Genomic DNA, 13,090 nt, shown 5'->3' with positions numbered 1-13,090 from the left:
ACGCTCAAGCGGAACAAATCTGACACGAGGGGCTTGATGTGTGGAGCGACTTCCAACCACTGAGAAAACAAGATAAAGGCGGCCTTACAAAAAACGAGCTTGATCTTTCGGGTGGCGTCGTCTACTAGACTTGATCTCACAATCGAACAAACCAAAGCCGCAACATCTATACTGATCGGAGCCATGGCGCGAAGCAGTTCACGCAAATAATCCACTCGACGAAGTTGATAAGCTTCGATGTGTCGTGAATCCAAATCGTGCGGGCTCTGGATACACGGCCTTGGAGGTAAATCGTCAACTCCTCTGCAAAGTGTGGAGACACAGGAAGCTGAAAGAAGAGCTCGGGCAATATCGTTGACGTAAGCACCGCCACTCATCTTGGCTTCGACTTTCTGTGGTGACTCCTCGGCATTGACCGCCAGCCGTAACGCGGCCGACCGAATCCGTCGCAAATAGTCCATCGTTTCTACGGGGCTAGTCGCAGGAATCACAGCCCCCTTTCCCTTCTCCTCTATCATTTTGCTACCTACTGCTACGGTGCTTGACTTTAATGTGACGTTTTCTCTGGAGAACAAACAAGGAAAATGTAATTGTCGTCAATTTCTTTTTTAGGAGATTTGCTTGGTGATGGTCGCATTCTGCTTAAGAGTGAGAGGGATTGGCTGTGAGCGTAGGACAGACTTACAGTTAGTCGGGAACTCAATGACGTCAAGCGGGATAGAATCATCTTGTCAATGTCAACGGAAAATTGGAGTAGGGAGGTCGCGTTCATAAGTCCGATTCCAAGCTTATCTACATAAACTACTACCTGCTACGAGCCTGTGGGATCTCCCAATCAAGGTCACATATTTACCGTGAATTCCTCGGTTCACCTTTACACAAATATTGATGTGAATAAAATCACATCAGGACCAAGATGGATTAATCTTTACTCGTTGAAAGTGAGCGGTTTCACAGGTAGTCCCTCAAAACTACACTTGTGCTTCACTGTCACGTCGAGTTATCTTGGGGTAAAATGTAAAATGCATTTTTCGGGAACCCATTACAGTAAAAAGACTTTTGAGTTTTTTTACGACGGTTCAGCCGGGTAGACTACGGCAAATCGACGTACAGGGAGATGTCACCAAATTGTTCAAGGTGGACTCAATTGATAAAAACATATAAGAAAGTGAGCAGCAAAACAAACCGACCAGCAATTTCCGTCACCGAGGCGTTTGTGAAAGTATAGTTGGCCAGTTTATTCGCGGAAATACAAGCTTTTCGAACGTGGCTTTTCGATGTCTCTAAAAGCATTTGTAGCCGCCCAAACAAACGATAGAATTCTTTCGTGCTCTATCAACGAACCAGCTCATCTACTTCAAATATCTGAGTCATACAGCTATTCTGAAGTAAGCTATGTTTGCGGGAGTTTGCCCTTCCATTTCGCAAATGCGTTTTCCACAGTCATAGTCTCCAAATCTTCCGCCCCACTTTCGTGGAGGATCTTGCCCGTCTGGGCTTCAATTAAAATAACAGCGGGAATGCCGTGTTTCCGCTGTTCTGCCGTGATTTCGAGGTCGGCCATTTCCTTTCGAGCACACGCACCATAGTGCCGCTTCATGTTGCTTCGCTCTTGTGTATTGTCAAAAGGTACAAACGCAAAATTTTTCGGTTTGAAAGCTTCCATAGCGGCTTCGCTCTCGTCGGAGCTCACGTAGACTACGCGAACGAGGTTCTCCGGCTGGCTCTGTGCGAACGCTTCTATTAAAGGTAAAAATGCGACACAATCGGGACACCAGCCGGCGGAGAAGAAGAGCGCTAGCACGGGAGCCTGCGAAACGGTCTTTTTGCTAGCCTCGTTCGTCATGTCCTTTTCATGCACCTGAGATCGCGCCCGTTCATGCGTCTGGGCATACCAAACATAGCTGGCTGCAGTCGTGGTGAATAGAAGCAGATCCATAGCCAACGTTCTCTCCACCTCGTCTACAAAAAACACGACGAAAGATTTACGAAACAAACGCCCGATAATCTAGCTTGATCGTACCCCGACAAGTCGAGTTTGCCTTGCTATGTATTTTGTTCCCTTTCCCAGCTTGATTTTGCGGCTGCGAATGTTGTTCCTGTCCCTCTTGCTTTTCAAGTCACGAGAGCTGTGAATACTTAAAGAGTGTTAGTAGCGCAAACACAAATTTTATGAGGAAATTCGGTAAGTGGGTGCTCAGACCATGTCAAATCCACTGAATGGTGGTACCCTAAGTAACTGTAAATACTAAAAAAGCTTTTGTCCGTTGACTGGCTACAGCATGTTTACAAACATTTTGCACGTTTTTGAAGATTCGCAATGAGCTAAAATTCAAAAAAGCACTTCCTATCACAGAAGACTGCCAATGAAAGGACTTCATTATAGCATCACAAGTCCCTCAAAAAAGATCTATTCACGTCAGCAAAAATGGCACGTGCAGCGTTAAGCACCCATTTAGTGGATTTTGCAGGGTCTTAGCACCCATTTAGCGAATTTCCTCAAATTTTATCATTCTGTCGACGGTCTGACTTACATTACCTGCTCTATGAGCAGCTTGACTAGACTAGAAGATTCCTTCGTTTTAGACTACCGAACCTTGTTTTGCTCCATCTTACCTAAGCTACCGCGCGATGTCATTCTACTACCTTTAGAGAAACCATTAGGTGATTGGAATGAGTCTGAACTCCGCTTTGACTTGGGTCATGTCTGTTCTATTTCCCAGGAGCAGCCATCGTGGAATACGCAACCACGATCTTCATGCAGCATAGTAGTTGCGCAGTCTACATCGGTGCTACGGGCAAGGATCTGGGTATGTCCTCATACACGTAAAGTACCGACGGTTAGGCGGGCGTGAAGGGAGACAGACAACGCGGGAAAAAGGCCGCTAACATAACCACATCGACCGTAAGTTGGTTGTCTGGGCGGTACGAGATAGTGTCTCTAGATATGCACAAAATGGCCAGGTATCCGGATGGATTGTCACAATTTGGATCTGTCACAATTTGCTCCAAAGAGAACGTGCATCCCGTCACAGACCAATGCGGGTAGGGCTATCCAATGCGGGCAGGGCAATCCAAATATAATTCCTACTTTGGCGGGAACAATTGCTGGTATATATATTTATATATAGAAAATAGACTGTCTGTGAAAACGTTGTACAAAGCTTTACACATCTAGCGGGTTACATTTATCTGGCAGCGTATAAAAAAGTAGTTGTTGATCTGATTGTTCTCGTACACAAGCCTTCAGCTTCGCGATCGTTTCCTGCCCGCTTGTGTGGGGGACTCTTGCAAGAATTCGTTCAGCTCGGCCCACAACGCGGAGTCCTCGTCGGCCAAAGAAACAAAGGTCGGATGCATCAAGACAGCGGCCATATTTTCTTTGATGTAGTCAAAACAGGCGTCTTTAAGCGTATCAGACTCGTGCAATTTTGCGAGTTGGAGCATTTCTTTCGAGTTTTCGGGACACAGATTGGCAACGCACGATGATTGGGCGAGCAATTGCAGATCAAAGAGCTCGTATTCGTGAGCCACCGAAATGATGTTTTTTGCCTCTTCTTCCAAAAGATCATCGTCTACTTTCCCCGTGTAAACAAACATGAGTACGGCACGCAATACATCGGGGGTGATTTCGGTTTTCCAGCAACCGTCGGTGTGAAGAGTTCCCCACGGTCCTTGAAAATAGGTTCGAAAATACGAGCTCGCGGCGGCCAGGATATTCTGATGGGCGTGGAGCACCGTGCCATCCTTGCAGACAAACTTGACGTCACTAAATTCCTGTGAAAATAGAAGCGACCCAAAACTTTGGGCAAAGGACTCGGGTACTGTCATGGTTTCAATAACATCGTCTTGTCCGGAAGCGTCCCTAGCATCCGCTCTCGGCACGATACACTGCATAGCCGCATCCAGACTTTCTACCATATTCACTTCGTCCGGACCGCGGGCGTTCTGTTTCAAAAGCAGCGCCAATCCTATCGGCGCCCGATCTTGTATACGTATGAGTGAAGAATCTCTTTTCTGTACAACGGCAATGTGGGACGCAACAAGTGTAGTATCGGCCCCGGCGTCCACCAAGGCTTGCACGATCGCCAAGGCAGTCTCGCGGGGAGTAGGATCTTCTTGGCTTCCGTGATTGTGGTAACAATTGAATATAGCCACGTGCAACGGTGAAACGCGATAGACATCTTGAGTGGCGACGACGACAACATCGTGAGCCACGGCGTCGGGACGCCGTAGGGCTCGCTTCAGTTGAGCGAGAGGACACAGCGGCGGGGACTGGTTGGGATCCACACCGGCAGCGCCAAGATAGGACTGCACGACATCGAGAGAGTTGGTCAAGATGGCCTCGTGCAGCACTTGCGCAGTGTTGGGAAGGTCAGCCATGGCTGCAGACCTCTGACGGCGATGGTGATGATGCAGATGGGAGGTCGTAATTTTATCGTATTGCTGCAGCATTCGCTAGTAAAAGAAATCCGAAATGTCTCTTGTCGAACGTTGTGCCGGATTTTGTGAGAGCACTGGGTGTGAGTGTTCGACAGCGGAGCGCAGCGGATACGAACAGCTTTCCAAGAAGTCTGCGCTTGATGGCCACAAAACCTCTTGAAAAACGAGGTCGAACGATGGGAGACGGGAGACCAAAATGCCAACTACCGAGTCATATTGTTTGGAAGTAGTACCGGACAACACTGTCGTGAGAAGTAGACCTCGGTAATGTCGGAGTTGGCGACGTTGCACGAGACCTCGCAAAAAGCAAGCCATACTACATTTTTTTCAGAATCTGTACGTGTTTTCCCGTGGAAACCTCGTAGAGTTCCGATCGACAAACACACACGCAACCACGAATCATAATTGCCGCACCGAACCCGGTTCGTAGATCACAAGACCACGCTAGAAGTCGCTGACGAACATGTACCAGTGACGCAAATAGCTCATTGTTTGGTGAGAGGTCGAGGAATTTTACATTCATGTTGGGCTTCCAACGAAGCGTGGTCACGACCAACCCTACCTTACCACGCTATTCAATCATTGTTGGTGGACCCATGGAAAAATATAGGTAGCGCTGGACCTAGGGAAACAGTAAGGTCTCGGTAGGTATCTAGTTTGACTGACAGTCTTTCAAAGAGTAGACTGTATAAGATATGTCACGGCCTTGACAAAGTTTTCAGCCCTCGAAAAGATCAGTGCACTTCTGCTTTATATAGACAGGCGAATGTTACGCACTAACAACAAAGTAACATAATCCACAACACAAATCGACCAGTTCCAGCTCCATATTGTTGGACCACTGTTTCTGAGAAAGCGCAATATTTCTAATCTTGATTCGGCGACGACTCTTTCCGACCCGAAAACGGAACCCATCTCCACCAGCTTTGCTTAGTGTTGCTGTCGAGCTCTTCCGTAACCTCTTGTCGTGACCGGGCCGCTTGTGCCTGCAACTCCTGCATTTGGTCGCGGTAGACCTGTCGCTGCGCTTGTTTTTTTCGGAGATCTTCCAATTGTTCTTTCATATTAGTGTTCGGATTGGCCGGATATTGAATGTATTTCCAATAGTCCGCCGATGACTTCCGCCGTTCGGGATCGTTAAAATACCAACTCGCAGTGATGGGAATCACCAGGTATATGGCAAACTTCCAGCCCTCCAAATAGAATCCCTGACGGCCTTTCGCCATTTTTACAGATCGTTACAGAGAAGCAGATTTTCACGTAATGTAGATCTGGAGATTTACGGCTCGAAAGAGGGACACTGTCAATTGGTTTTTGTTGCCTACTCGTTTGCTTCACTGCCAATCACCATTGCGGGAGAATCGAATGCGCTGGTCTGAGCGGCGCAGCGCAGGTGAGATATTTGAGTCGCCCTTGGGTTCGGATTCCCATTCACTGGAAAAGGGTTAATAGTATAGAATATAGAGTTCGGAATCCACTTTTTGATATCCATCATATTCAATTTACGCGACCATTTGTCACTAGGGTCGGTGCATACTTCATCGGTAAACCTATTATACTTTGATATTGATTGTAAAGGTTCTTGCACAGTCGACCAATGAGATCCAACAAGAATTTTGCCCCGTCGGCGTGTCCAATGTCATTTCTCACTGTCGGTGCGCTCGTACTCGTAACAACTGACGCAAATTACCATGGCAGGCGGCAGCGGTACTGGCGTCGCCAAAGAGCACCCTTGGGAGTACTTGATGGCGTCTGCCTTGGCAGCCACCATCAACTATCCGCTTTGGCGAGCGTCCGCAACCGCGCAATCGGGCTTTCGAATAGCACCGGTACACATCGCTGGTCACGCGATTCCTTCCGGAGTTGCCCCGTATGTTTACGCCTTCTTACCACCGTACAAAGGCATGCTTGCCACAGTCTTGGGTATGACATGGGCACGAGCGGCAATTTTTTGGGGTTCCGACTACGGGCGCGACATTTTGCGTACGGGAGGTTGGAACGATGGGTTTGCGACTGTGGCACCTCCTCTGGTTGTCAGCACCGCAGTGCAATGCATCAATATGCCGCTCGTTCGATCCACCATTACACTGCAAAATCCTCAGTCTCATTTACGGACAGTAAGCGCCTCAGTACAACAGATTTACAATTCCCACGGAGTGCAAGGATTGTGGCACGGTACATCAGCAGGGATTTTGAAAACGGTTCCGAAATACATTACAGCCGTCGTGGTTAAAGACTGGATGGAACAGGCTTTGCCGCCGGCTGATCCCCTATCCAAAACATATCACCAGGATCGTCTGTGGCGGTCTGCAGCCAAGTCAGCTATGGCCGGTGTTGCTGGAGCGGCATTGACCAATCCACTCGACGTCATTCGGAATGAAATGTTCAAAACTAATTTGGGTCTCGCTGCTACCGTGCGGCATTTGCAAGAAACAGAAGGCTACGCCTTCGTCTACCGAGGTCTTGGAAAGAATCTGATAGCTGTAGCAATACCAGTTGGCTGCACAATCTTTTTTACAGACGCTATGATCCAGTATTCTTCGACCTGAATGCATCTTCCTTGAGCACCATCAAGACGATTTTTTCTATCATTATATTGTACAGCAACACTTCAAAGATATAGATGCATTTTTAAACCGTGGTCAAGAGCTTCCGGTCTCCGCTTGTATATTCTGGTGCTGCTCGGCCTTCTGTAGCAGCATATTTCGGTACGCATCGCCAGTAAGCAGCTTGTCCGCCCCACCAACCGCCTTTAGAAATGGATCGTCGTCGGCATCAGATCCACTCAAACCATCCTCGTCTGTCTCTAAACCATCATCCTCAACGATCTCGTTGCTCCCCTCTTCATCTGCACACTCTCGCTCGTCTTTCCTTTTCGGATTCAACGCGCGTTCCTGTTGGCGTTCCAAAGTCTTCCGCTCGCGGAGTTTCAATCGACGAGTCGCTGCTGTAATATTGTCGTCCAAGCCAGCTTCATTGGCATCTGGAAGTGCCGCCTCTTTCACACAAATGGCACACACCCGAACGTGCTCCTCATCTTCCCAACTCGCCAACAGCTCTTTTGCCTTTGCGCTTTCTCTTGTGCATAGTTCGCAAATTGTATGGTACGCTGCCTGTACTTTCTTGAGGTGGCAGGCGTTACACTTGCCGACAACCGTTCGCGACTTGTATTTTCGATACTGCTTACGCCATTCAATCTTTTCGTGACAACGTCTGCAAACGTGAGTGTTCGGTAGCGATAGAATAGCGTCCGTCTTTTTCGATTTCGGATTATGCCGAAAGGCGAACTTGTTTTGATGAGCCGGGGTTCGACCCTTTTTTTTCGCTCCGGATTGTGACATTGATACCTGTATTCACTAGCAGTATTCCTCTGTGCGTGTAATGGATTACTCAAGGAATACCGTACGGTGCTTTCCGGAAGGCTTGGCTGGGAAAAGGATCAGACAAGTAGCTCATTGTGGCAGCTTAAATTTGTGCTTTCCATTGGTCGCCATCACGTACAATTTCCAAAGACAAGAAATTGGATAGCGGTTGAATTCCTGATTCCTTCAGAAAACTGTCTTTCCAATATTTATTCTTTTTACTTTACAGTTAGGTCACTTATGGTAAGGCTGACTGCGAAGAGGAACATTTTCAGATCTGCTTTCCGGATGGAAAAGATGTAATGACTTCTTGTTCTTAATTTTTGCATCAATGCTAACCGGGAAAAAGAGGAAAAGGACGGTGCAACCTATTCACAGCTCAACTATTTACTGCAATGCCCGAGTAGTTAGGTTGTGTACTGCCTAGATGCAGTACCCTAAGCAGGAAGCAATTCGTAGAAAGCATCACCTGGATGTTCCATGCTGGACTAGGCTGTTTTTGTGACTGACCAAGCCGTGACAGAATGTTACCAGATTTGCAAGGGTTCATTGAATCCCAACATATGATATCACTGGATGTTCTCACAATCCACGCATCACAGACGCTACTAAACAGGGCCAGCAACAGTAACAACAGTGTCAACAAAAGACTTCGGTCTATAGGTTTCACTTACAGTTAAATGCTAGCTTTTTGGAGTTGCGCATGTAATCGGAAATTGCGATGAAATTGCCCAGTGATTGAGTAACCAACCCATTTATTCCAGAGCGAATAAGCCCTATTTACCAAAAGCAAAAGTCTGATGGCAACTTCAGGGCATGTTTGCTCATCAAAAAACTGGATCTAGTCTATTTGCGGGGTACATGTTTTCGTGTCGATCCGAACACGACCCCTCGAATAGACACAGACCGATTCCAGGCTGAACTTTCCTGAAAAATCTTGTTTGTTCGATAAGGCGTCCTCACATATATGTAAATTCACAGTGAGAATCATATATATATATTTTTCCTTTTGGACCACATATATCCAATTTTTTTAACATCTCAAATTATTTTTCCGTCAGAAAGCATTGGTTACGTAATGCAATTTTCCTTTCGGTTGATTTCTCGATTACATAGGGAAAATAATGACCTCTGGGGCCGGTTGTCAAACGAACTGTAGAGGTGTACGCGAACGAAACTGGCACGCCTCGCTGGATTGTGGTGGCAGTAGCATTCATTATCAGACGTGCGACAGTTGTTTCCGGAAGTGCTCCCACATACAGGAAAAGGATCGAAACAAAAACCATCATACCCCCAACCAACAAACGGACAGAGTCACACAAGACGACGGATCAGGACCGAAAGTGAAACGAGAACCCGCAATTGCGTGACCTTACAATCGCTCACGCAGTAAGGCAAGGGCTTTCACAGTCAATACTGTTGATCTACAGCCAGCATCTCACCAGCAAGACAAATTGCTTATTCGCTGCTGTGGCTCGTGGACGATTTTTCTTTCTTCCAACAACGTCATGTCAATCCGTGCTACGAAGCGTGTTAAGCTGCACGACAACAAAAACGTCAGCGACCGAAAACAAAAAAGCTTCGGACTAGATTTGCCGCAGTCGAACATTCTCGCAAGTCTTCCCGAAGACTTGGTCTGCCGAGTAACAAATTTTCTTGACGCTCGCACACTAGTGGCTTTTGGAGCTACATGTCGATCTTTTCACGATTTGTCTCAGAAAAATGCAGCCGGCTGGGACAATTTGTGTGAAGTCCTATGGCGTTCTAAAGTGCACGTATGTGCGGCTGCTCGAGCCCATCCGTCCAGAAAGGAGTCTTACTTGAGGAGCATCCGCGACGCCCAAACCCGGCAAAGCATCACGATCGATGAGCTGTGCTACGATATTGAAACTCGACGTGGCACAATTTGGAGCTTTCGCTTTAAAGAATCTGCCGGGGATGAATGGACCAATTTGGATCCGTGGTACTACGGTCAGCCTTGTCGCAAAATGGTCTTTTTGAAAGACGGCACCGTACAAGAGTTCAGTGGCAACACCAACCGCGATAACAGCAACGATAGCCATGACAGAATGTCAGCAGCACCACAATTAGCGCCTCCTCTTTTTGATTTTGGTTTCGAGCGTCTCGCAGCCGATAACCACCCCGTGCCTTTCCTGGCCGCTCATGGTCGCGAGGGGCCCCGTGTTCGTGTCGGTAACGATGCCGTCGAAAACTTGATTGATCGTCCTGTAAATATGACCTGGCGATTCTTATCTCGTCCTATGGATTTACCCCCGAGACCGAACGGGTCATATCTCCGATTCAATGTGGGCGGTCGGGATGTACCTACATATGTGATCCGAAGGTCCCCCACGGGTAATTGGGGGTTCGTCATGGAAAGTTGCTGGGGATTGTACGGTTCCTTTGAATTGCCGCCGCAAAGGATATCCTCAGCAGTAAGGGCAGTATCACCACCAGGCAGCACCAGCAACGCTCATAGACAAGGTGAAATTGAAGACGGCTCCGACGCAAACGATTGGAATATAAGTTATTATACAACACGAGCATCCGTGCCTGCACAGCCGCTGCAGGATGACTCAACTCTCCTGGTGACCAACGAAATTCAGTGGCGGGAGGCCTTTTTGTACAACGCTGGTGCACATATTTTACCAGAAGGTGACGAAGCCACTACTCACTTTGATCGTGCCTTGGCTGAGCATTGACTGCGTCGTGCCTTATAAGAAGAATGACCGTAAAAGATATTCTCAAATTACGCCTTCAGCGAGTCTTTCCCTTTTCATAGGAGCCTTCTTCCACCCATGTCTTGGAAATTGCTATTCCATCCGCTTCCACGGCTACTTTGACCACATGGCGACGCGTTTCCTCGAATACGTGCCCGATTCGTAAAATCAATCCATCTTCGTTCGATACTGTAGAGGTATAGCTTATCGTAATATTGGCAGGGAGTAGCAGCTCGGAAAATTGTTCGTCCTCGGCTGTTTCTACATTCACTGTCAACGGTTTCCAAGGAGTCTCTACAATTTGCTCCGCAAACTTGTAGGAATGTTTCAAATTGTCACCTAGCCACGTGGACACTGATCGACCGTCTAGTCCACCACCGTCAGCGCGAGTACCTTCAGAACTCGATTTGTCCAGCTGACGCTCCCTTATGATCTGAATGGGTGCCACCACCAACCAACTTGAACGCGACGTAGGCAAAGGAGCGTCACGATCAGAAACCAATTTTGCATCGGAAACATGCTGCAGATTAATTCCAACACGGACACGATGATCCTTAGCCTCGTCCACCGTCGCACCAAATGAAACTTCGATCCGCTGTCGGTGATTTGGAAGGGCAACGGAAAGGACTCGTACAGTTTCTTCTGCATTTTTCCAAATCCTGCAGTCCTCTACTTGTTCTTGGGTCTTCTTCACTTCGAGATTGTCAATCGCACATCCCGTTTCCGGGTAAATAGTCAAAACTTGGCGATTCCAATACGATTCTTCGTCGGGACCACTGGTTTCGGATGTGATGACTTCCAGGCAAGTTGGAGCTTGTCCCCATTCTACCAGACTTTCCGGTATAAGGTATTCCGGTACCGGTATGAGATTTCCTGCAGTATCAAACGTAGCGGAAAGCCCAATGAAGTCTCCTCCCGAAGGGACCTTGATCGGAAAGTCCATGACTTTTGAGCTATAAAGTTCTACGCGTTCTTTATTGCTTGAAGTCAGAAACGCAGAACAGCAGCGCGATGAGGGTTGCGTTACCACACGAACCCGAGACAAAGACAAGGGGGACGGATTGCAATACTGTAGAAAATATCCAAATGAGTGGCGAGCAAAGCACGTGCTACCAGACAATATAGCCAAGGTACGGGTGGATTTCATATTTCGCACACAATTGCTGGGCCAGAAAAGACTGCTTGAAGATCAAATTCGAAGCGTGCTACTCTGTCATCGAATCAACCAACCGCCAAAAGACGTTTTTAGTTTCTCATTGTCGGGGTTGGGGAGTCCAGGATTAACTGTAAAGTGTCAGTCACAGTCAGAGAGTCTCTGGTCAAGGTCAATGGAAATATTAGATTTTGAACTTCGTATTTAAAATCTGTGACCTTTGTCTCGGTCTCTTTTCTGCGAGCGTGCTCTCATTGCATGTATGCAAAGCAAGATTTTGACGTATAAAGGTAGTAGTAAACTGCCTTTTCGTGATCAATCCAACACGAAAACACTGGAAGCAAGGGAAAAACAGCAAGCGAGGGTTGACTGTCAATGGAGGCACCGGTCATGATCAGCGAGTTTCGCCGGCAACATTCTTGGCTTGTAATCTTGGCATGCTGTGGTTGGTTGGTGCCATCGACTCTGAGTTTGACTTCCCCGATCGCTGCTCCCATAGTATCTCCTTCCGTGGTATTTATCGGGGGTCTCGGCTATTGTGGTGGACGGATCGCACGTTCCATTCGGGAAGCATACCCAGACTGTATAATAGTGGGAAGCGTTCGATCGAAGGAACGGCGGGCGGAACTCTTGTCGAACCAAGGGGAAGGTAGAGACTTGGCATACAATGATGTTTACGTGTTGGATCTTGACGATGGATACACAGGCCTGAATAACGCAGGCCAAGCAAGTCTAGCATCGGCAACACACATTATTCAGACTGTGGCGCCGATCGCCGATCACAACCAAGACCCATTGCTAGCCTTGCATGGAGATCTTCTTCGACAGCGAAAGGGTGTAAACCCGTTATGTTGGGTCGGGTATCTTTCTTCGACCGGCGTCTATGGTGATCACCATGGAGCCTGGGTGACGGAAGACGAATCTTCAGAGTTGCGGTGCGTCGATGCCAAATCCCTCGCACGCATAGAAGCAGAGTGGCAGTGGCGACAGCTCGAAAAAGCTTCTGGACAAGGCATCCGTGTAGACTGTTTTCGCTGTGGTGGCATATATGGACCCGGTCGCGGACCTCTGTTTTCCACTGTAAATGATTTGCGCCTTTCCTCTGATAGCTCTTTGCTGGATCAGACTCCTAAGTACGTGAATCGAATTCTGGTAGACGACATTGCGGGAGCAATGCTCGCGGCCATGTCGTCAGATCGCCCACTACACAACGGCCGAGTATACAATTTGGTCGACGACAATCCAGCTCCTCGTCGGGACGTCATTTTGGAAGCTCGGAAGCTGCGAGGGCTTGTTGACGGGAGCGACGCAAACGATAACGGGGCCGCCGCTACATTCACGGGCCGTTCTCGACCGCCCACTCGCAGCACGGGCAACAAGCGATGTTGCAATCAACGACTAAAGGACGAGTA

The 13,090-nt window shown here is 47.9% G+C and overlaps 8 protein-coding genes across 8 annotated transcripts; 3 read left to right on the top strand and 5 right to left on the bottom strand.

Moving 5' to 3' along the window:
* Positions 1-1,393: 1,393 nt before the first annotated feature.
* PHATRDRAFT_50197 (predicted protein) lies at positions 1,394-2,005 on the bottom strand (the record flags this gene model as incomplete). Its single annotated transcript, XM_002184981.1, has 1 exon — positions 1,394-2,005. Exon 1 carries the CDS (start codon positions 1,937-1,939, stop codon positions 1,394-1,396), a length of 546 nt encoding a protein of 181 aa, XP_002185017.1. The 5' UTR covers positions 1,940-2,005.
* A 1,241-nt stretch (positions 2,006-3,246) lies between these two features.
* PHATRDRAFT_41094 (predicted protein) lies at positions 3,247-4,383 on the bottom strand (the record flags this gene model as incomplete). The annotated part of the gene is made up of 1 exon (XM_002184980.1): positions 3,247-4,383. The coding sequence occupies one exon, from the start codon at positions 4,381-4,383 to the stop codon at positions 3,247-3,249; it is 1,137 nt and encodes a 378-aa protein (XP_002185016.1).
* A 719-nt stretch (positions 4,384-5,102) lies between these two features.
* On the bottom strand, positions 5,103-5,775 carry PHATRDRAFT_50195 (predicted protein). The gene has a single exon (XM_002184979.1). The coding sequence runs from the start codon at positions 5,667-5,669 to the stop codon at positions 5,310-5,312; it is 360 nt and encodes a 119-aa protein (XP_002185015.1). The 5' UTR covers positions 5,670-5,775; the 3' UTR covers positions 5,103-5,309.
* Positions 5,776-6,134: 359 nt separating this feature from the next.
* Positions 6,135-6,992, top strand: PHATRDRAFT_41092 (predicted protein; the record flags this gene model as incomplete). The annotated part of the gene is made up of 1 exon (XM_002185055.1): positions 6,135-6,992. One exon carries the CDS (start codon positions 6,135-6,137, stop codon positions 6,990-6,992), a length of 858 nt encoding a protein of 285 aa, XP_002185091.1.
* Positions 6,993-7,085: 93 nt separating this feature from the next.
* On the bottom strand, positions 7,086-7,784 carry PHATRDRAFT_41091 (predicted protein; the record flags this gene model as incomplete). Its single annotated transcript, XM_002184978.1, has 1 exon — positions 7,086-7,784. One exon carries the CDS (start codon positions 7,782-7,784, stop codon positions 7,086-7,088), a length of 699 nt encoding a protein of 232 aa, XP_002185014.1.
* A 1,352-nt stretch (positions 7,785-9,136) lies between these two features.
* Positions 9,137-10,564, top strand: PHATRDRAFT_50194 (predicted protein). The gene is made up of 2 exons (XM_002185054.1): positions 9,137-10,240; positions 10,267-10,564. Exons 1-2 carry the CDS (start codon positions 9,314-9,316, stop codon positions 10,282-10,284), a joined length of 945 nt encoding a protein of 314 aa, XP_002185090.1. The 5' UTR covers positions 9,137-9,313; the 3' UTR covers positions 10,285-10,564.
* PHATRDRAFT_50193 (predicted protein) lies at positions 10,563-11,679 on the bottom strand (the record flags this gene model as incomplete). The annotated part of the gene is made up of 1 exon (XM_002184977.1): positions 10,563-11,679. Exon 1 carries the CDS (start codon positions 11,670-11,672, stop codon positions 10,563-10,565), a length of 1,110 nt encoding a protein of 369 aa, XP_002185013.1. The 5' UTR covers positions 11,673-11,679.
* Positions 11,680-12,053: 374 nt separating this feature from the next.
* On the top strand, positions 12,054-13,087 carry PHATRDRAFT_41088 (predicted protein; the record flags this gene model as incomplete). Its single annotated transcript, XM_002185053.1, has 1 exon — positions 12,054-13,087. A coding segment is annotated over one exon (1,034 nt), but the record flags the coding sequence as incomplete, so codon positions are not given.
* Between the last annotated feature and the right edge of the window lie 3 nt (positions 13,088-13,090).

Source organism: Phaeodactylum tricornutum, chromosome 27, assembly GCF_000150955.2.
Source record: "Phaeodactylum tricornutum CCAP 1055/1 chromosome 27, whole genome shotgun sequence".
NCBI lineage: Eukaryota > Bacillariophyta > Bacillariophyceae > Surirellales > Neidiaceae > Phaeodactylum > Phaeodactylum tricornutum.
The sequence above is the reverse complement of the archived record's forward strand: the minus strand, read 5'-3'. Positions and strand labels throughout refer to the sequence as shown.

What these genes read in the sequence shown, in the direction of transcription:
- PHATRDRAFT_50195 (XM_002184979.1), bottom strand. Translation starts at nt 5,669, where the DNA reads ATGGCGAAAGGCCGTCAGGGATTCTATTTGGAGGGCTGGAAGTTTGCC.
- PHATRDRAFT_50194 (XM_002185054.1), top strand. Translation starts at nt 9,314, where the DNA reads ATGTCAATCCGTGCTACGAAGCGTGTTAAGCTGCACGACAACAAAAAC.